We start from the raw sequence: 20,892 nt of genomic DNA on the forward strand, positions 1-20,892 counted from the left end.
CCGATTCTCTCAATCCCTCTCTTCTGCCTCTATTTTTAACCAGCTTAGCAGCATTGAAAGCATGAGAGGTTTATTCTCTGCCTTCTCCCTCACTCATTACCTGGCTGCCGATTCACAAAGTCTGTTAATCCTATAACACTGCTACTGCACACATCACTGCCGGTTTACAGGAAAGTAACACAGCGAAGCTTGGGAACAGTTTCCCTTCAATAGTTTGTCCTTTTCTGTTCAATTCAACTCTATTTGATCCTCAAACATACTGTGAACTCACTTATTGAATGTCAGTGTCTCCTCTTCCTCTATCTTTACGTACTTAAGTACTGAGAGTATATTCCCACCATACCAATGTAACACTCTTTCGATCAATACACACAGAGCCATTAGAGAGAGCAACAACTCCTGCTCGATCCCCGGATCATATCTATTGATCCAGATGCTTATAAAGTAGGCACCTTAATGTACATTGCAAAGTCCTTATAGTGTACTTCAGCGAAAGTAAAATAATAAAACAAATACATAATAAATGTGTTCTTAAAAGGCATCTATAACTGTAAGAGGAAGAGTGAAATTCAGAGTTTCCATATTGGTTAGAGTTTTCAATGCTTCTGCAGAGTGAGCTGACCTTGGGGTTAGGTCTTGAATGGCCTCCGGTTGCAAAATACATTATGTCAGCAGTAAACCCCCTACACAGTCAGTTCTTCTTAGAATCTCCATCTACCTGTGTGATCAGAATACAGGCAGAGAGCAGACTGCAGAGTCATGGTGGGCTGCTGGTCAGGCCTCACCTTTATCTGCAGTACAAGAGGCTATTCTGCAGCAGGCCTGGCTCAAGACACTGTTGCACCCAATTAATATGGATAACCTGCAGGAAACAAATGGTTTAAACATGGGAGTCAGTGGTGCAGGAGGTTGATGTATTTAATCCTCATATTCCGCATCTACAACACTCCACATTTTGGCTCCGTTGGTGCAGTCTCAATGCTGGAAATGAATCACGCTGATCTAAAAATAGTCTTCTTCTCGTGCCAGCAGACTTTTTCATGGACTGTGAGTACGGGATTGGAGGAAATGCAGCTTAAGATAGAAATAGATGAGTCAGACATGAGGGGAGGAAGCAGAGAACAAGTGCTTGCCTTTGCATCAGGTGTGCGACAGTAAAGCCTCTTGCAGTCTCAGCCTTTCATTTCTAGAGCCCTCACATGGACACTTGGAGGTACTGCAGCTGCAGTCTATAACTGCCATTTTGTGCTTGTACTTTCCCTTACAATGTATTGATAAATGTAGTGAAGTGAGAATAGCTAAAGCACTCCTATTTCCCCAAAATATTCTATATCAGATGTTACAGGGTGCTATTCATGGATCTGACTATCTGCTGTGCTAAAGCCTCCTATACTTTCAGTCCATACTGCATCCACATGGTGAAATAGAGGAATTACAACTGACGTGAAAAAATATCTGCAGCTGCAAAGAATTAATTAAATGAATAACAGTAGTTAAATGATTTAACCAGAATCACAATCTAAATGTTTATTGAATCAACAACTGTCAAGATGAATTTACAAATATAATTAATGAGGAGCAAAACACATTAAAATCAACATAATTCAGTAAAAGAACAAATAGATCAAGTTTCTCAAAAGGCCATTTGATCAAATAAAGTGGTTGGCACGGCACCAACACACATAGAGACATCTTTTGGTTTATGATGGAGAAGAAATTCACACTGATTATTACTGACCTGTTTAACCCGTGGCCCTGATAATGGACGGACATATCAGTATACTAGTAGGCTCTGTGCCAAGAACCAAGAACTATTTAATCCTCCACTAGAGAGATGAATTGCAACAGATTTCATGGACATAATCCAGATTTACCCTAATCCATCTGAGCTTGCTGGTAGACATAGTGAAAAATTTAAAAAAAGGCACAAAAGTTTTCAAGTAACAGATATCCCCAAAATATATACAGCACTGTTGCTACTAATAGTTTGAGCAACTGGGAAGTGTTTACTATGGCTTTAAGGAAGAATGGACGCAAGTACAACAAAAAAAGAAATTGTTACAGCAAGACGGCTGCTTGCCAATTCATCAGTCACTAGAGCTCTAATGTTCTGTTCCCTTCCACCCAAGTCTCACTGAATTTTCACAAGAAAGGCAAAGGCCAGTTGCAAATATATAAAAAAAATCTTCAAATAAAACATTAACACAGAAGTATTTCTGCTGCTATTACCCCCCCCCGGCTGCTGTTTACACCCTGATGTCATCGCGGTCTGTGAGTCTCAGCGCTGCCCGATTAACTGCAGCTAATAGCTTCTCCACAGGGCGCCTGTTTTACACCGTCTTCATGCCAGCTGGGTTTGTAAACCAACAACAGCGGACCGATACGTCTAGACAGAAGCAACGTGTAAAACCCACACATTGTTTCTGCTCACCAAGCCATGTATGTAACCATGTGTGGTATAGTGCCACATTCAATAATGCAAGTCAGTTCAGTATTAAAACATGCTCATGCTATTGCAATGCAACAGTGTTCTTAAAATTGGTTTGTGTCCTGACTATGATGTAACATTTATACACAGCATATGGTATTTAAAACAACATTGTCTTTGATTAATCTACAGTTAAACAATAAGAGTTTCATTATATCCCTTGCTGTATGATACAATTGTGCATAGCAACATTAGCAACATGTTGTGTCTTGCTGGCTCAAGCCTGATCAGGGTTTAGAAATGGTGAAATTCTCAAGAGGAGCAACACACAACTGAACCTGATTATTTCATAGTACTGGTAACCTGCCCACAGATAAATATTCTGAAACAAAATGGCAAAACTGAACTCTGTCTTTGTAGCACAGATTTGAAAATTCATATCTAAGCATTCAATTCACATTCACTAGTCCTCACACTTTGCATTCACACCGTTCAATCTTATCTCTTTCCCATGTAAGCTGTAGAAATGCTTTACTCGCCCAGTCATACACTCACACATATTTACACACACACACCTCCTTCGTTTTTTCTCACACAAACATGGCGGACGACACAAAGCTTTCCCCGCGGTTGACATTGGGGCCCTGATGATAGTCCTGGGGGTCGCTGTCTGTGCGCATGTAAGGAGGCGGGACCTCATTGTTTCCGGGATCATCCCAGCCAGAGGGGGCAGCAGCGTGATAATGCTCCCTCTCATCTTCACCATCATCGTCATGGTAGGCATCCAGGTCCTGCCAGCAAAAAAACCCCAGTAAGAATGTGGTGAAATCCCACTAGCTTCCGTTTCATCAGTTTCTGAATGGCTAGAACATGATGCAGCAGTTTAAGGTTAGGATGCATTTACTTCTGATTAATTCACTTTGTGCCACTCAGGTATTGATACCAAATCAATTGTTTAATGACCCTCCTTGACTTGAGTGACAGTTATATCATTATATATATATATATATATATATATATATATATATATATATATATATATAAAGCAGAAACCTACTGCGTGAACTGAATTGCTTTATCACATTCTGGCAAAACCTAATAGACCACTGTTATCATGCCCTCCTCAAGCTGTGTCCTCAAGCTAATCAGTGTATTTCCAACACTACTGAAGTTGTGAAGACACGCACGCATGCACACCATTACCCAACGTTTTATCAGACTCCAGTCAACGGCATCTGAGATTAGCCTGTTTTCAGACCTGTGACTCGCTAAATGGCCATTCAAGCTGAGTATCAGGCTGATCTGAGATATTCTGCTATGAAACAATGAGATTGTGGCTCATCCACATTTCTGCTTTTTTTCCCCCATTCTAGGGGATGGGATATGCAATATGTAAAATATAAACTTTGAATTATCCATAAATTCACAAATTGTCTACAGTTGAAATTTTTTTTTTTAATGTTGCTTTTTCACAAACCCTTTCAAACCTAAACTCCAATGTTCAATTAAAAAAATCTTAAAATAGAATTACAAACAAAGAAAGTGTTAATTAAACACTGCATACTATTTGATGTTAGCATGGGTTAGGGTTACTTTTGATATGTGTTCCAGGATATTTGAAGATTTTCTCTCTCCCTGTAGGACAACGTCTCTGCCGCTTTACAAGGTTTGGCTGCACAACATATATTAACATTGATGGATGGATGGATCTAACAGGGTTGAGAACGTTGTAATAAATGAATAAAAAACATTAACAACTTCAGACACCATCTTGATAAAAAGTAAAATAGCTGAAATGCTCTGTGTGCGTTCACATTGTTGATATTATACATTTGAGTTACAGTCATTGAAGTGTTCGTCAGCTCTGCATCTTTAACCAACATGTTTCCTTACCGTGACTGGCTCAGCACTCTGGGTAGTGTAGTATTGGTTCTGCAGAGGGCTAGTCTCGGCCACTGGGACAACATTTGTGTTCGGCTGCTGAGGACGCACACATCGGACAGAATATTTCAGGAGATATAATCAAACATGTTAACTTTACAATGTGTAGACCAGCCTGACACAATTGTCTGGTTAAATAAAACTGTTTCCCTGACAAGTATGTGTCGATGGTGACTCACTCTGGTAGCGGAGCTGTCGGTCTTCTTGGGGGGAGGGGGCTTGTACTTGGGTGGACCACTGAAACACAAATAAACACAGCTGTCTGGTGAGACACAAAAATATGAGACGTGCAGTGTGGCATTTCATCTAATGGACCAGTTTGCAAATAACAAGGAACAAACGGACAAAACAAAAAACAACAACAGTAAAATGAACTGTAGTTATCCACACTCAGTCAAACAGATACTCACTCTCCATTGAGTTTTTTGTTACTGTGTTTGCGGTACATCGCTATGGCTGTTCCAATGATGGCCAAGAGTATAATGACTCCAATGATGGCTCCTATGATGCTGCCTGTCGTAGCACCCTTCTCTGGAAGACGGGTACCTTGAAACACAAGAAAAGGAGAGAAAATACCTTTAGACAAGATCAGAAGTGGACTCCCTCTTTACTGGAGGGCACTGCATTAGTCCATTCCATAACACAGCCTTTCATTTCAGATATTATGCCATATATATAATTGAATGTATTTATATAACACTGTGGTTTACAACCTTTTGGCCTTGTGAACCCCCCCCACCAAACAAACATGTCTACCCGGTGCCTCTTATCACTTGTACGTATTCACAAACTCCGTTCCACCAGTGATTCAGATTGTTACATTTAAATCCCTTTTTAAAACCAGAGGAACAAGAAAAAGAAACAATTAAATAGTTTCACATTTGAGGAAATGCACTTATTAGCTTTCTGGTGTAGAGTTAGACAAGAAGATCGATACCACTCACATATTTGACGTCAAATATGAAGCTACAGCCAGCAGCCTGTTAGCTAAGCTTAGCTAAACATTTTCCTTCAAAGAGGAACAAGAAGGCGGCCCTGGGATGTTATCATTGTATAAGTGTTCCCAGGGTTGAGAATGAACCCCAACACGTTTAGCGTATTGCTACTGTAACATTATACTGTAATTGTTTTTTGTATTGGTATTTTCAGTTAAATTTTTTCCTATTATTATTATAATTGTATTTGTATTTTATTGTATTCATCTATTTACATCTATATCTTACCTTTTCTCTTTATTCTTGGTAATTTGCCATATGTCATAGATCTCTCTGAGTTTGCTCAGGGTCCCAGCCGAGGTAAACTTAAACTTCTTAAATAAATAAAAGAATGAGAAACACTCATATTGAAGTAAAGTTAGAGAAAGTTAGCAAAAAAACTATTTTGTGAAGCTGAACTTTGCTTCGACATCGTTCCCATTTTATTATTTATCTTACGACCCCTTAAATTTATCTTAGGGCCCCCTCTCTTTATGAACCACTGATTAAACAGACATTAATGAGAAGTCATATAATGCAAGACTGCATGTAAAATGTCAGACCCATGCCTATAGAAAAGAGACTCAGCAATGAGAATGAGTATGTGTGTGTGTGTGCCTATGTGCAACACTGTGCTGGTGAAGTACAGAAAGGGTCTTGATTAGAGCATTGAGTCACACGGGTGATTAAGATGAACCAGAGGAATCATGCAGAGGTTCCACTAATGAACCATGACCACACTGAACATGAACCAACACACACACGCATGCACGCACGCACATACACACTGTGTGTTTACTGAAGGTGCAACCCGGCTCATTATCCCCCCCCCTCCAAAGTCCCAGGGGATTATGCTAATGAGGGGGCGTTAAAGGGCAGAGAGGATCTGAAGCTCATTTGATGAGAACAAACCCAGGTCCTAGTAATTGGAAGGGTCATGATGGAATGTTGTTAGTCCTCTAATTACAATTCTCTTCTAACAATAGACTACTTTGACTATGTCCTAAAAATAATATTCATTCCTTCGCACATGCATAAGTCTCCCAATGATCATCTCTTTCTTTATTGCTCATTACAAAAGAGCACATCATCTTTTACTGCTGACCCTCACTAACTTTCGTTTTCCTCTTGTGTATCCTTTTTATTGTTCCAAGTAATTCATAAAGCCTGTATTTGGAGGTCTCTGTGAACCAACTACACAATAACCTTTATAAATATTAATTTAGAAGTGAAAACATGGGAATGGCAAAATAAAAGACATGACATTTAAAAATAAATCAAAGTGGATCTGAACTGTTGATTTCAAAAGCTCAATGTGCACCTTGAGAGCAGAGTGCAGAGTCACAACAATAATCACTAAGCTTTCCAAGTCTTTAATGATGAAACGAAAGGGTTCCCTGGATATAACAAACAGAAAATCTTATTTTCATGGGGTGAACCGAGTTAATTGTGTTGTTTGGATTTATTCTGCGGGGTACAAATAAGTTTCCCATTGTTTTTTCCCCCTGGCGCAAAACCAACATGTGGTGCCCTCATTGCATCTAAAGTAGTTTTCTGCTTCTGGAGGGACACAAATTGAAAATCAGCTCAATTAAATGTTTATATAATATACAATAAGCTGTATTTTTTTTAATTAAAATACATTTTGAAAAAGTATATAAGGATAGGGGATTAAGATATTATCAGTACTCCGCTATGAGACCAACATATTTCCCTCTTAAAAGTTTAGGCATTAGAGTAAAGTGATACAATTCTTTGTTCTAATAATCAACTGTGGTCGCCAAAATACTAAATTAAAGTATATTAACTGAAACACTAGATTTATAGCAAAAATGTTATTAATGGTTTTAAACAGTTCTGTAGTAAAGAGATGAGGACCAGCCGCTATTATATTGGAGAGGAAAATCAGGCTTGACTTTAGGAAATGAAAAGTAATTAGTCTGAAAATCTTAAGTGTCTAACCATAGGCTTAGAAAACACAACTTTATTTCAGCTCACCCATAAAAAACAGACTTTGGGTTATAGAAGAACAAAGAATATGAACTTTACAATTTACAATACCAAATAATTAGCCAGATATTGTTACAAGGATCATCATGAAGGAAACAAAGACGTTACTGCATCATTTTCAAAGTAACGATGGTTCAAGTGTTTTCCACTTGGTAATTAAATGGGCATGGAGGGGTGATTTGCACAGAAAAACACGGAAGAATAAAAGATCAGGGTGTCTTCAAAAAAGCACACGCAAAAGAGACAGACTGCATGTGAAGTTCTGGAGTAGGATATTAGACTCCCAACTGTTGCAACTGACAATTTGCATTTAACACATCACATCTTATCAAATGAATTCAATATATGTAATCTGCCACATGGTGGTGCTGTGTTGCTTTAAAACCGAAGTGCTGAATAGCTACAGGGCACATTTGTTCCATACCTGCCTGGGCTTTCGAGTGTTTTTGTGTTACTGCATCCTCATTCCAGTGCCGTGCCTGTTTATCATCACACCGCTCCCTACTCCATTTTGGCCCCCGGGATTTTTTAAAAACTCTATAGGAGGCCTCCCCCGCCTTTATCTCACAAGCGTCATTATCCAAATAAAGTCATTTTCACTCAGCAGGTTTCAGGTAGAAAGCTGGTCCTTCCTTGCCAATAACCTCTGATAGAGAAGAGAGAGCTGCAGGAAAAGAGGCCGATTTTAAGGATCGAGGTGCGGTGCTTGTGTGTGAATGACTTGACTCGAGAGCGTGCCCTCTGTGTTGGCCCTGGACACCAGCCATGTCGTGCGCTAATGAAACATCTCAGACAGAGGGAGTGTGTGTGTGTGTGTGTGTGTGTGTGTGTGTGTGTGTGTGTGTGTGTGTGTGTGTACTGTATGTCTGCTGGGCCCGTTTAAATCCTTGCAGCTTTTTGCCAAGGACATACAACCAGACAAGCACTTACCCACATATACAGAGTACATTAAAGCCAAAGACATTTGCAAACGCAAAATATATACACGCACCCACGACATTGTATTAAGAAGCAGTTGGCATCCTCTGCTGTATCCTCATCACTCTGTCTGACATATTTACACAAACACACCGGCCTGCAGTGGGCCCTTTGCCCTGCTGCCAGACAAACATCACATGCATACACAAAGACGTATTTACACACATATTCAAACACAAGAATAAACATAACAAGAGCGCACACAAAATAACATAAAATCTATAGCAGGGAGAGGTTCTGTATCTCCCATCTGACCATGTGTTTTCTTTACAGTGAATGAGCAGATGGTCCACAGTTCAAACTCAGTTAAAGGTCGGCTGTATTTCTGTGAGCCAATCGATGCAGTGACCATCAAGTCAGATACACACCTCTCCCTTCCTATATGTGAGCCCTCCATTGCTCACCACTGTCTGCCCGGCCAAGCCAGTCAACCATAGACCACCACTCTCCCACGAGGCACAGAGGAGGGGGAGGATGGCGAGGGAGTGAAGGAAGAGGAGATGTGCCTGGATGGTTGGCTGAAACTGAAATTATCGCAGACTCACTTAAGCAAGTTGAAAATACCACCAGGATCTCTGGAGCTTTAGGATGCATGACTGAATACTGACCACAGCTGTGCAGCCAGTGGCAAAAGTTTTTTCGGATTCACCTTTTTGCTCTTCGTTTCTGTCTCAAAATACTTTGAGAGGAGGGCGAGGGGCGGGGACGAAGACAAAGTCGAATCAGGAGACGAATCAGGACTCCGTGAAAAACTTGGCATGTATGGGTCACTGACGGGAATGCTGAAATGAGGAGGGAGTACTCAGCGAAAGACGATTCGTTGAGAGATGAGTCAAGTCGAGATGACGGGGTCCAAGCAGTTGAGTTCAGGCGAGTGACATTGAGGAGAGAGGAGGTGAGACGAGAGGAATCAAAAAGAGGAAAAGAGGAAAAGAGGGTGAGGGAGCAGGGAGAGCCAAGTGAGATGGAGGCTGTGATTAAGACGCTGGCTTCAGATAAGTACAGGGATTTCCCGGCTGCTGCCTGCAACTGGCTGATCACACACTGAGGAGATGAAGGAGAGAGCGGGAAGACAAAGATCTCACATCCCTCTCTTTTCCACTCAATCCCATGTTCTCTCTTCCTGTGTGTTTACGCCTCTCCCTGGGGGGATTAAGGTTAACATGCTGGCCTATCCTCGGCATCCCCACACAGGCCGGGCTTTTGCTCCATTTATCTCTGCCTCCTCCCCTCTCCTTCCACCCATCCCTCCTTCACTCCCATCATCCCTCTTTCCCGTCATCCCGCACCACCGCCGGTGTAATTTGGGATTCGCTTGTTTGGCCCGGTAATGCGACAGCACAAATCTGCAGCGTCTCCCCTCTGCATCTCTTATCTCCTGTGCCTAACGAGTAGAGATAAGCCTGTCTTTATTACCCTCCCTGACCTCTTCCACAAATCTGTGCACGCACGCACGCACACACACACACACACACACACACACACACACACACACACACACACACACACACACACACACACACACACACACACACACACACACACACACACACACACACACACACACACACACAAACGTTCATCTCTTCCAGGGTGATGTAGAAAAAGGTTGAGATATACAGTATATGTGGTTGGTCTTAGCTTAAGAGATTAGCAGACCAATAGACTGGTCGCTGGAAAAACAATCCTACTGTAGCTGATGATCAAACTCATTCCTAATGGGTTAGCTTGACTTTTTAGGGACAGTTGACCAAAATACCCAAAGCCTGAGGCGTCCTGTTGGCTCATTGGGCCGTAGCCTTGGCCATGTTGTGGAATTGCGTCCCGCTTGTGAATTTTGCTGCCTGTCCTCTTCTCTTTTTTTCCTTCCCACACATCTTTTAAGTCACTCTCCAGTATGCTTTTTAGCAAAGTGAGACATGTCTATTTAATTATATAAATCGACGGTGTTTGATCACTCCACATTACCGTCTTTGAAGGAGCAAACATTTGATTTGGTATTCCCTTTCAATATCCGCAAGTTTTTCTTTGTTGGTGTCAGTGTCAGTGGAAACTGGCAAGTTTCAGCAAAGGTTTGCCCTGAATGCAAAGTTTGAACATAACGAGACAAACTGGTTTCAGCTGAAATACGAGCCTTTTGAACTCAGCTGAGGCGAAAGTTCCAGTACTACCCGGGATAGAAAAACACTACCACGGTCACAGCAGAGTGCCTGGAGATGAGATTAGGGCCGAACAAATTGATGGCCTCTGAAAGAGATTAAGATAAAGAACAGTACATGTAATCTCATTGCTCACTAAGAGAAAAGAGGAATCCTACCCTTTAGATTCTAAGGTTAACTTAAACAAACACCCTGTCCATCTATTGACTCATTTATTCAGGTTGAGCTGTGTGTACACCTGCCGAACATCTCTGGTAACACAGTAAACCAACAATCAACTGCACAGAATGGAGTGAGCGGAGGACGAGAGAGTGAACAAAAATTACTTTTTAAAAAAAGGATGTGGCTAATCTGGTACATACATGAGCTGATAGCCTGAACGCCTGGACACACACACACACACACACACACACACACACACACACATAAATTATTCACAATCAATGCAAGTGCTACTGAGTTGAGTGCTGTAGCTACCTCCGACATTAACTTTATGGCAGTTGAGGACCTGCTACACCCACTACCACAATCACCGTCGCCATCACTGGCATTTACTGTTCAGCTGCACTCATGATGCCATTACAATTCATTTCAGCACGAAACAAATTGATTGTGCTGCTTTGGACAACACAACCAGCTGATCAGCTCTGAGAGGACTCACTCCACCGATCTGACTAAATTTAGTGTGTGTGTGTGTGTGTGTGTGTGTGTGTGTGTGTGCGTGTGTGTGTGTGTGCGTGTGCGTGTGCGTGTGCGTGTGCGTGTGCGTGTGCGTGTGATGCTGTTGCCAGGGTCTTTGGTTTGGGCAGATCAGTGATGCTGGTCATTTCTAATCTACTGTGATTCCAGAGCTCAACCTCGTGCATTTCAACTGTCTGAGGATTAAATTCATGTCACTGACACTACGTCTGGGTGTACATACTGTGAGCGTGCGGGTGTATGTGCATTTTGACATTTCAAAAAGCTGTGTGGTGGTAATGGGAAAACTCTGTATGGTGCGTGCGTGTGTGTGTGTGCGGCTGCTCTCCCTCTCTGGGGAGACAGTGTGTTCCCTGCCACAGTGCATCAAAGCACACTCAGTTGCCTTGGGAGAAGGCAGGAACTCACTCTCCTTTCCTCTCTCTCTCCATCTCTTCCCCCTCTCCAAGCCTCCATCATCCCCTACCCTCCATCTCCCTTTCTTTCTTTCTCTGACAAGGTCGCCGTTCGCCTCTTGCTGTCTGCCTGTCAATATTTACAGTCCACTTTACACTGGCACTGAGGTGGTCGGCTGCAGTCAGCGGAGAAAGCTGTGTTGCATTAGCCAAATGTAGCTGTCCACTCAGGACATGAATGATCTGTTGTACTACAAGCAGCACTCTGGTCTCACACACACACACACACACACACACACACACACACACACACACACACACACACACACACACACACACACACACACACACACACACACACACACACACACACACACACACACACCTCCTACGTGTGTGTGTGTGTGTAACAGGTGGAGCCGGAAACAGCGAGCAGATACTTAACAGAAGAATAACAAGTGCTGAAAAAGCAGAGGTCAGATTGTCATCACATTCACGGCAGCACATTTAATGTCTAAACCCATTTTAGCACTTTTAAATATCAAACACATTAAGCTAATGATACATTAAACCACTGTCTCAAAATTTAAATGGAGATTTAAAAAAATACTACATGTATATTTAACATACAGTGTCTTCTATGACTGTACTTCTGTATAAATTCTGGTATAACTCAACTTCCCTATTCTATTTTCTGATTGTGATGCTCTGATACATAGAATGAATACATTTAAATGGCACAACCTGCCATCTAAATGTAAACCAAGTTCAACGTTTCAAAGGTTTGATGACATTAGGAATGTCTTTAAAACAGCAGTAAAATATATATTTATATAATATATAATAGTTTATCCTCAAGATATATTGTTGTAACTATTAACACACTAATGTGTTGCCTATATTGATAAAGTAGCCTGTTTTACTGGCTACACCTGCAGCACATATACCGAGTAGGGTTGTGAGAGTATTGTTTTGATAGTGGGCTTATGTTTTGGGATTGTTTCCTCAGTTTTTGGACCCAACAGATTGCTGTGAAACTTCATCTTCTCCACTGAGTTTGCGTAGCCTAATGGGTTAGTTAACAGCTACAGACGGCAGTAGGCTATGTAAGAAATAAAGTAACTAAGCAGTTGGTACTAGCAAAGTAAATGCAGACAGACAATCTCAAAAGCAAACTGCCATGGCTCTCACTGGTAGCCGTTAAGTAATTTCCTGTATCTGTAATTTAATTAAAAAAAACATATGGACACTTCATGACCCATTTCTGTAAAAAGGATGAACATGTAAAAAAAGTAGAAGACTGGCCTATTTTTAGAATTGTAGAGCGGATCTCTTCTGCACATACGGATAAGTTATACTTTCAATGTAGCCTAGGTGCTTTCTTCCTTAGTGAAAAGATCGATACCGCTCGACTATGGAGCTAGACCGGGGCTCAGCTTAGTAGAAAATCCTGTAAGAAAGTACAATGTGACAAGACTAAAGCTCAGTTATTAACATCAAGAATGGCATTAGTTTAAACTGTACAAAAATGTAATGTCAACAATTAGGAGTTTCATAGTAAGTTACATGATGTAACTATTTCTTAATTTATCTCTATTTATTGTCCTCCCAGCACCTCTGTGCAGCGTCAGGTGGCTCTGGGAAAGTTACTGTGCTCGGCCAGGTAACTCCCAGTAACATTTATATTTTAGTACAGATTAAACTAACTAGATATGACGTGTTAATTATTGAGCTTCAGATGGATGTTTCAAGGTTGGAGAGAGCCAGGCTAGCTGTTTCCCACCTGCTTCTCTATGATAAGATAAGCTATTCACATCTTAGCTCTATGGCTCCATACTTAGGGAACTGGGAATCTATTTGATCTCCTCTTCTAAGTCTCTGCAAGAAAGCGAACAAGCGCATTTCCCAAAATGTCAAACTGCTCCTGTTAGACCAAAAATAAGAAATTCAAAGGGCTTTTCAAATAGCAGCAGGTGTCCTACATTTTCAATAAGTGTAACACAAGATAAAATTAGTTTGTATGTAAACCGGAAAGAAATCCGATTATTATGGCAAACTCTTGGATGAAATTACAGATTATAATTAACTACCAGCTAACCTACTCACCCAGGGGGGAAATACTGTAATTCACAGTGTGTGTTGCAACCTGAGAATATCAAGCCATATTTTACCTCACAATGCCTTTAGGCTTCTCATCCATCATCTCGCCCTGCTTTTTCTGCTCTCCTCACCCCCACCACCGCCCATCCGCCCATCCGCCCATCCGCCCATCCGCCAACCCCCACAACACGCTCTCCTCCTCTACCAGTGTCACTGCGGCCTTGAGGCCAGGCAGGAGCAGCTGGTATGTTTACCTGCCCTCCTAACCACGGCTAACCTCTGGCTAGAAGGGACTCTCACCTCATTACCTCACCACTCAGCCACACATACAACCTCAAACTCCGCTATCCTCTTAGATTTCTCCCCTACATCCGCGATGCTACACTGTAATAGCCTCCGTGTACCGCAATCTATTCAGCAGCCTGCTGTGCAGAGACGTTAGATATAATGAGTGGGGGAAAAAAAGTGACGTCTAGGACTTGGCTACCACTCCTTTACTCCCTCTTTCTCTCTGAGTCAGTTCGTTGGTTCCCATCTCTAACTCTCGCCGTCTCACATGAGAGTGCTCTTCATGTCGCCCTCCTACCAAGTTCCTCACACAGACTGCCATAAAGGAAACAAGGCACAGAGAAAGAGACAAGGATGGTGAAGAAGGGAAGAGAGTGTAGAACGTATAGGAAAGAACATAGAACTGAGAGAATAGAAGATTCAAGATGGAGGGTGGAGAGATGTAAGGAGAAGTAGACAACGTGTAGGAGGGAAATAAAGTAGTGTAGAGTATGTGTGGCAAAAAAAAAAGTTGCAAATGTCCCACTCTTTCAGCTTGATAACTTAAAACGAATGATCCTCGTTCAGAATTTGTGTTTTTTTGGGGGTTGAGATAATGATTTCCTTTCAAGTGTTGTTTACTATGTTTGTACCTGCTGTGTTGTTGACCGCAAAGTAGGCTGCCTGAAAGAGTCTCGCATGGAGGGTCCTGAGAGTGCCGTAGCAGTAATAGGCCCATCTCTCCGTCAAACTGCCTCTCATCAGCTACTGATTAATGACACACAGAGCAATAATGGCCCTGCATGCTCTCCACATTCATTTACTTTACTCTTCATCCCATGCCCCAGGAGAGAAACCACAACAATGCAGGCTGCCGAAACACCTAAGAACTACGCTCTCGCTGCACTCGAATTCAAACCCTCATTAAGAAAGACGCTTCCTCCATTGCCATTCAGTTATGCATTGCCACTGGGAGCAGGCAGGGACAATAGAATACAGAAGAGATGGGAAGGTGGAGAAGAAAGCATTCAGAGTTCAATTTATCTGTATGGGAATAAAGAATGGTTTCATCAGTGTTTAAATGTGGTTGATTGGCGTGGAGTGCTGGTGATTTTTGCATTGGTTAAAAGGATGCAACCTGTATTCTGGCACAGGGTGTACATAAACACGCACTCGCATAAACACATTCACTACACTTCAAACCAATCTGTGGCTCTGGATATAAATCTGTGGGAATAAAAACTAACTGTTGTTGGGATCCAGAAATGTGTGCCTAAGTTCATCATTGTGTTGGGTGTACAACTCTGTCAACAATACAACACACTGTAACTCACTGGCCAGTGTCTTTAAAATACAAACACAAACACGAATGGGAGCATGCATGCTGGCAGGCACACACGTGTCAAGGCCAAAGCAGAAAAGCACAAGTGCACACAGAGATCAACATCAAAACTGCGGCACTTTTCTAATGCATGTGCAAAGATGCAAAATACTCCCATTTATGGACACGCTTCAACCCTCACATTTCACGGATGAAAGATAGCGAACGGCCAAACATACATCAAACGACATTACAACAATTTGCCGCCGCTTAAAAACCCTCTCGGCATAAATAACGAACAGATCTACTTTCTCATCCTCCACCTTGTATTGAATGCACTGAAGGCAGTGCCATCGATTTCATTGTTCCAAAGCAAAACTGGTTGCATGCGCACGTTAGTTTATTGGAAATGTTGTTATATGCCCTATTTATGTAAATATTCAGATATTACCAAACTACTCAATCTCCTCCACCTCCCATTTTTGGCTGCTCAGATTCTCCTGCCCTCCCGTCTGTGCGGGGGCATCTGTGTACCAGTGAGTGAGTTTGTTTTGCAGCAGCAGTATTTATGTTCAGTGTTAGAGAATGTGTTGGGTAATCAATAGTGTTTCAGTGAAGGACACTTAGGAGCAGATTGGAGCCCAAATCCAAGCCAGCATGAAAGACAACATGACAGAAATACTTGCTGCTCGACCTGAAGGAGCTCAGTGTGACATCTACCCTCACTGTTGTCAAGAGGGGGCGCGCACACGCACACACACACACACACACACACACACACACACACACACACACACACACACACACACGCCTGTGAACCATACGAGTATCTTCAAATACAGTTAAAAACATTTACACACTGCTACATCAAAACAGGCAAACTAATGAGTTATTGACCGCTAAGTGTACGTGTACACACACATCCCATCTATTGCAATGCATCCATTCCACCCAGAACGAACGTGACCGGCGTCCCTGTCACTACTGAGCGCAGTGTGCTATAATGAAAAGTGTGTGTACGTGTGCATGCCTGCCTTTTTGTGTGTGTGTCTGCATGCATGCGCTGGGCTCACTGTGTGTACACAAGTCATTATTAGAGGTTTAGTGTGTGCTCACCAGTCAGTCAGGCTCCAGTCAGAGGAGTCAGCTTAAGGGCTCATAGCAGCTCCCTGAGGAGACACTAAATACCATCAGCCGTTTAAATCCATCCATGACCATTTTAAATATGCAGCACACACTCACTCCATTTTTAATAAGGGCTCTGAGCAAGACAGAAGGAGAAAAAAAGGAGAAGAGACAGAGAGCGAGAGAGAAAAGGAGAGAGGGCAGACTGAGGGAGAGGGAGGAATATGAGGGGAAAGGAGGAGAGCAGAGTCTGTTGCATTGATTTCTTGGCAGTTTGGCACCGGCCCTGATTCGCCTGGAAAAGCCACAGATGTGTCAGAGCCAGTTAGGCATGCCAGAAGAGAGGGAGCACGTACACGGGAGCATGCGCGCACGCACGCACGCACGCACGCACGCACGCACGCACGCACGCACGCACGCACGCACACACACACACACACACACACACACACACACACACACACACACACACACACACACACACACACACACACACACACACACACACACACACACACACACAACTCAGTCACATGCTTTCACACACACAGCTCATGTGCAAACAACATATACACACACATGGATATGCTCATAAATAGAGAGAATACACAGCATGCACTCAAAGTGTCTACGAGAGAGCGTGGATTACAAAAAGCACCTGTGAGAAAGGAGCGAGTAAAAGCCGGCGAAGATGCTAGAGGTTTTGATGCCTTTCTGAGGGAAAACCAGGCATTTTTCTCTGAAGGCAGAGTCAAAAATAGATACTATTACACACACCTCGATGGGCAGTAAATTTATCCTTAATCCCTGGCTTAAGTTAGCTCAAAAACCTGCCTGCTCTCCTCAGCTTTCAGAGCACACCTGACTGTGTGCGGGTGCATGCACAGCGCAGCGGAACAGCAGGGAGCGGTCGGATGTACGTTTTGATCTGAGGGCGGATGAGACATTAGGATCAAAGTCGGGGACTGGAGAGAATCAACTGATCTTAGCACTGAATCCATGAGCAACCTCCAGACAGACTACCTGATTAGATAGGCATTTGTGGCCTATATCCAGCACGAAAAGTGAAGGGAATATTGATGATAAAGCCTGGGGCAGAATTGTATCTAGGTCCTCTTATAGCTCAAAATGGCCCAAACTAATGTCAAGTCTAAGGGTTTGATTTAAAATTGGGGTCATCTCTACTACTGGAATGAGATTCAAACCAAATTTTTGTTTGATTTAGTCATACAAAAGATACATATTTGAATAACAAATAATTCATATTTATTTTATTGATCAAAGCAAAGCAATATTTCATATTATACATTGATATATTAATAAAAATGCAGCTGTAAACTGATTAGAGCCGATTGGTTACTTTTTAACTACTACTAAAATAGCAATTTATGTTTTTACATGGCATTGCACAAAGTTATGGAGCTGTAGTTGTCTTCAATAACATGTGGAGTTTCACTGAAGCACATGTTACTGTAGTAAAAGAGTGTTTTCTAGCAGACCGGTTAGTCAGCTAGCAATCCACCCCCTATACAATATGCAACCTCTTTTAGTTTTTTTCTTAGACGGATGCTTGTATTGCTTGTTGTATTTTTGTTTTCATGCTTATCATATGATGTTTTTTATGTGTTCTTATATTTACTATTTCTTTTCTGTTTATGGAGGCTCCCAGAACAATTGATTTCATACAACTTTACTTGTATAACTGGAGTGACTTTAAAATCCTTGAATCTCAAATCTATTATCAAAAAATGGAAGCGTCACGGATGTTATATGCGTCTATCTTCCATAAACACTTATGAACTACTTGCCTTTTCACTGCCTATTGAGTTACTGAGTGAAACGACAGGTGCAGCATGCACCTGAGTGCGCAACACTTAACACCACTTCAGTAGATCCTATATGTCAACAGCATTCACTGAGCAGGAATGACGTCATCCTGAGGATAATAGAACAGTGGCTTGCCTCACACCATTTCCTGCTTCCGACGAACACAAATACACACACCAATGCAGCTCCATCCCCGTTGCTCCAGGTGACAGGTGTGTCACAGCAGAATGGTTGGAACCTGGTGATCACGCAACAGACTGAATGACCGGTTAGTCAGCTAGCCGGCTGACTCACTGACTGAGAGGATAAGATCTCATTCACCGTCACACCGGCTGTAAAGTATAAACATGGGTCTATTCTCACAATAAGAAAAGGGGGAATGTGTCACTCTCAGTTCAAACAGGATAAGACGTGGAGATGCTCAGACTCATCAGAGATGTAGATTAGACATGGTGTGTTTATTACCCTCAGTGCCACAGACGAGACCGGTTCCGAGACCTCTGTTCATTTGGCTGTCAGTAAAGACACAATAGGACAGTCGCACTGTCTTTGACGCGCCACTCTGGAATGTTAATCACCACAGAAACCCATTATCTTCACATCCTCTAGTTCCCTCCCCCTCATTTGTCTCCCTCTCCTTTTAAAACCTGACAAACTCATTGCTCGTTACTAGAAAGTACCATTGTTTCATTGAGCGCACATGTAGAGGGAGACAGAGACATGAGGCGGAGGAGATAAGAGGAAGCGCAGCAGAGAGGGGAGGCCTGCCTGACTGCTGACATAAATTGGGGATCATAAAAAGTGTCGTCCCAGAATTAATCTGCGAAGAATGAATAAAGTGAAGTACCGCAGGGAGGTTTTGTGTGTGTGTGTGTGTGTGTGTGTGTGTGTGTGTGTGTGTGTGTGTGTGTGTAGATCAGTCTTGAATCCAAAATGAAGACAGAAGAATGGAAAAAAACATGAAACACATGACTTTTAAATGTATTCATAAAGCTTGATGATCTAGGTTCAAGAGGATGTATGTGGACATTTATTTTTGCTGTGTTAATGCAACAGAGCTACTGTATATATGTGTGTGAATGTTGTGTGTGTCCGTGCCTCAGCTGTGACATACTCCTTGCCCCTCTCTCTGCTGCAGCGCCTACAGGAAGTGCCACATACATCATGAATTTTATGCATAAGGCTGAATGTCAACACTGATGCATAATTTTTGTGGAAAAATGCTAAATGTCACCAAACACCAGGCTATGTTTCGACTGACGGGGGGCCCTCGTATCACCAGAGGAAGTGCTGGCAGCCAGAAGTCGCCACACCAGCCGTCACACCAGAAGTGAAAGGCTACAACTGTACGCAGCTGTGGCAGGAGTGGCGGAGTAGGCGACAGGGGAGATCAGGGGACAAGGAGGGTAATGAAAGCAGATTTGAAGGAGAAGGGCGCAAGGCAAGTGCATTTCTTTTTACTTTGTTTTCCCCAACACAGATGCATTTGCAAAAGAAGAGAAACATTATCCCCCCCTGACGGATTAAAACACGTTTGGGACAACAAGGTTAAAACACAAAGTATTAAAAGCTCCATTCACCCAAATGATTAAAGAAACATATTTTTCCTCTTAATTTTGGTATCCAGCTAAGAAGAACATCTCAGATTTCTGCAGCCATCTCTATGGAATTGTATCTGTGGTGTTTACAGCACAGAGGCGAGTTACACCTGGTATTAACATGCGATCTGTTCACTATCTGGGTAATAACGCTAAATCCAGAAGCTTTTGCATTTACACCAGGTATTGAAAAAGCATTCTCGGTATTAAGCCTGCATTGTGATTGGATCTCTACAAATTAGTTGGAGGGGGAGTTTGACAAACAATGCCATGGATGGGCTTCATTCATTTGAAAAATCTCTTTTTATGAGATAAACTTGCAGCTTTTTCCTAGATTGCTTAAGCTAACAGGAGCATGGACATATTAATGAGAACTAGTGGATAATGCTCTTAAGGATTTTGCTCTGTTCATTTCAAAAGTGTCTCACTGGGTACAAACGCTAAAAAAGTCTCCGCGGGCTTCATCACACTTCCCTTTTTTGCACATTAATGGGATCAAATGATGTAATCATGAGACGCTTCTAGACTAGACATCTTATTCAATAGAGGTGGTTACATTAACATCCAAATAAAAAAATCCAATTATCTGCATGGCTGGATACCACAAAGGTAAGCATTGTTATTGGGGGGAATTGACCCTTTGACATTTTTTAATATGGCCTTTATTATAATCACCACTACTTTATACTCATTATACCCAAAGGGAAGAGAAAAAAATGCAATCGCAATCACACACACACACACACACACACACACACACACACACACACACACACACACACACACACACACACACACACACACACACACACACACACACACACACACACGTTTTCATGACTATTGGGGACATCACATCGACTTCCATTCATTTCCTGGGGACTTACCCTAACCATAACAATAACCCTATCCTAATCTTACCCATACCGTTAACCAAGACTTTACCCTAAAATGAAATGATTTACGTTATAGGGATGTGCATTTTGTCCCCATAAGAAAGGGGAGTCCCCTCAATGCAACTGTGTAAACAGATTTATGTCCCTACAACATGGGTAAAGCATGCCAACACA

General features: G+C 42.2%; 1 protein-coding gene across 1 annotated transcript in view; it reads right to left on the reverse strand.

Moving 5' to 3' along the window:
- Positions 1 to 1,512: 1,512 nt before the first annotated feature.
- The window catches only part of si:ch73-22o12.1 (nectin-2), a 76,017-nt gene continuing 56,637 nt past the window's right edge, over positions 1,513 to 20,892 (reverse strand). The window contains exons 7-10 of the mRNA XM_068736503.1: positions 4,780 to 4,915; positions 4,549 to 4,606; positions 4,322 to 4,408; positions 1,513 to 3,219 (exon numbers count right to left, since the gene is read on the reverse strand). Coding sequence (XP_068592604.1) covers positions 3,019 to 3,219; positions 4,322 to 4,408; positions 4,549 to 4,606; positions 4,780 to 4,915 — 482 coding nt within the window. The 3' untranslated portion in view covers positions 1,513 to 3,018. The remainder of the gene's footprint in view (positions 3,220 to 4,321; positions 4,409 to 4,548; positions 4,607 to 4,779; positions 4,916 to 20,892) is intronic.

This window comes from Cebidichthys violaceus, unplaced genomic scaffold (assembly GCF_023349555.1).
Source record: "Cebidichthys violaceus isolate CVI_PGR_0920_01 unplaced genomic scaffold, fCebVio1.0.p SCAF_7, whole genome shotgun sequence".
Classification (NCBI taxonomy): Eukaryota; Metazoa; Chordata; class Actinopteri; order Perciformes; family Stichaeidae; genus Cebidichthys; species Cebidichthys violaceus.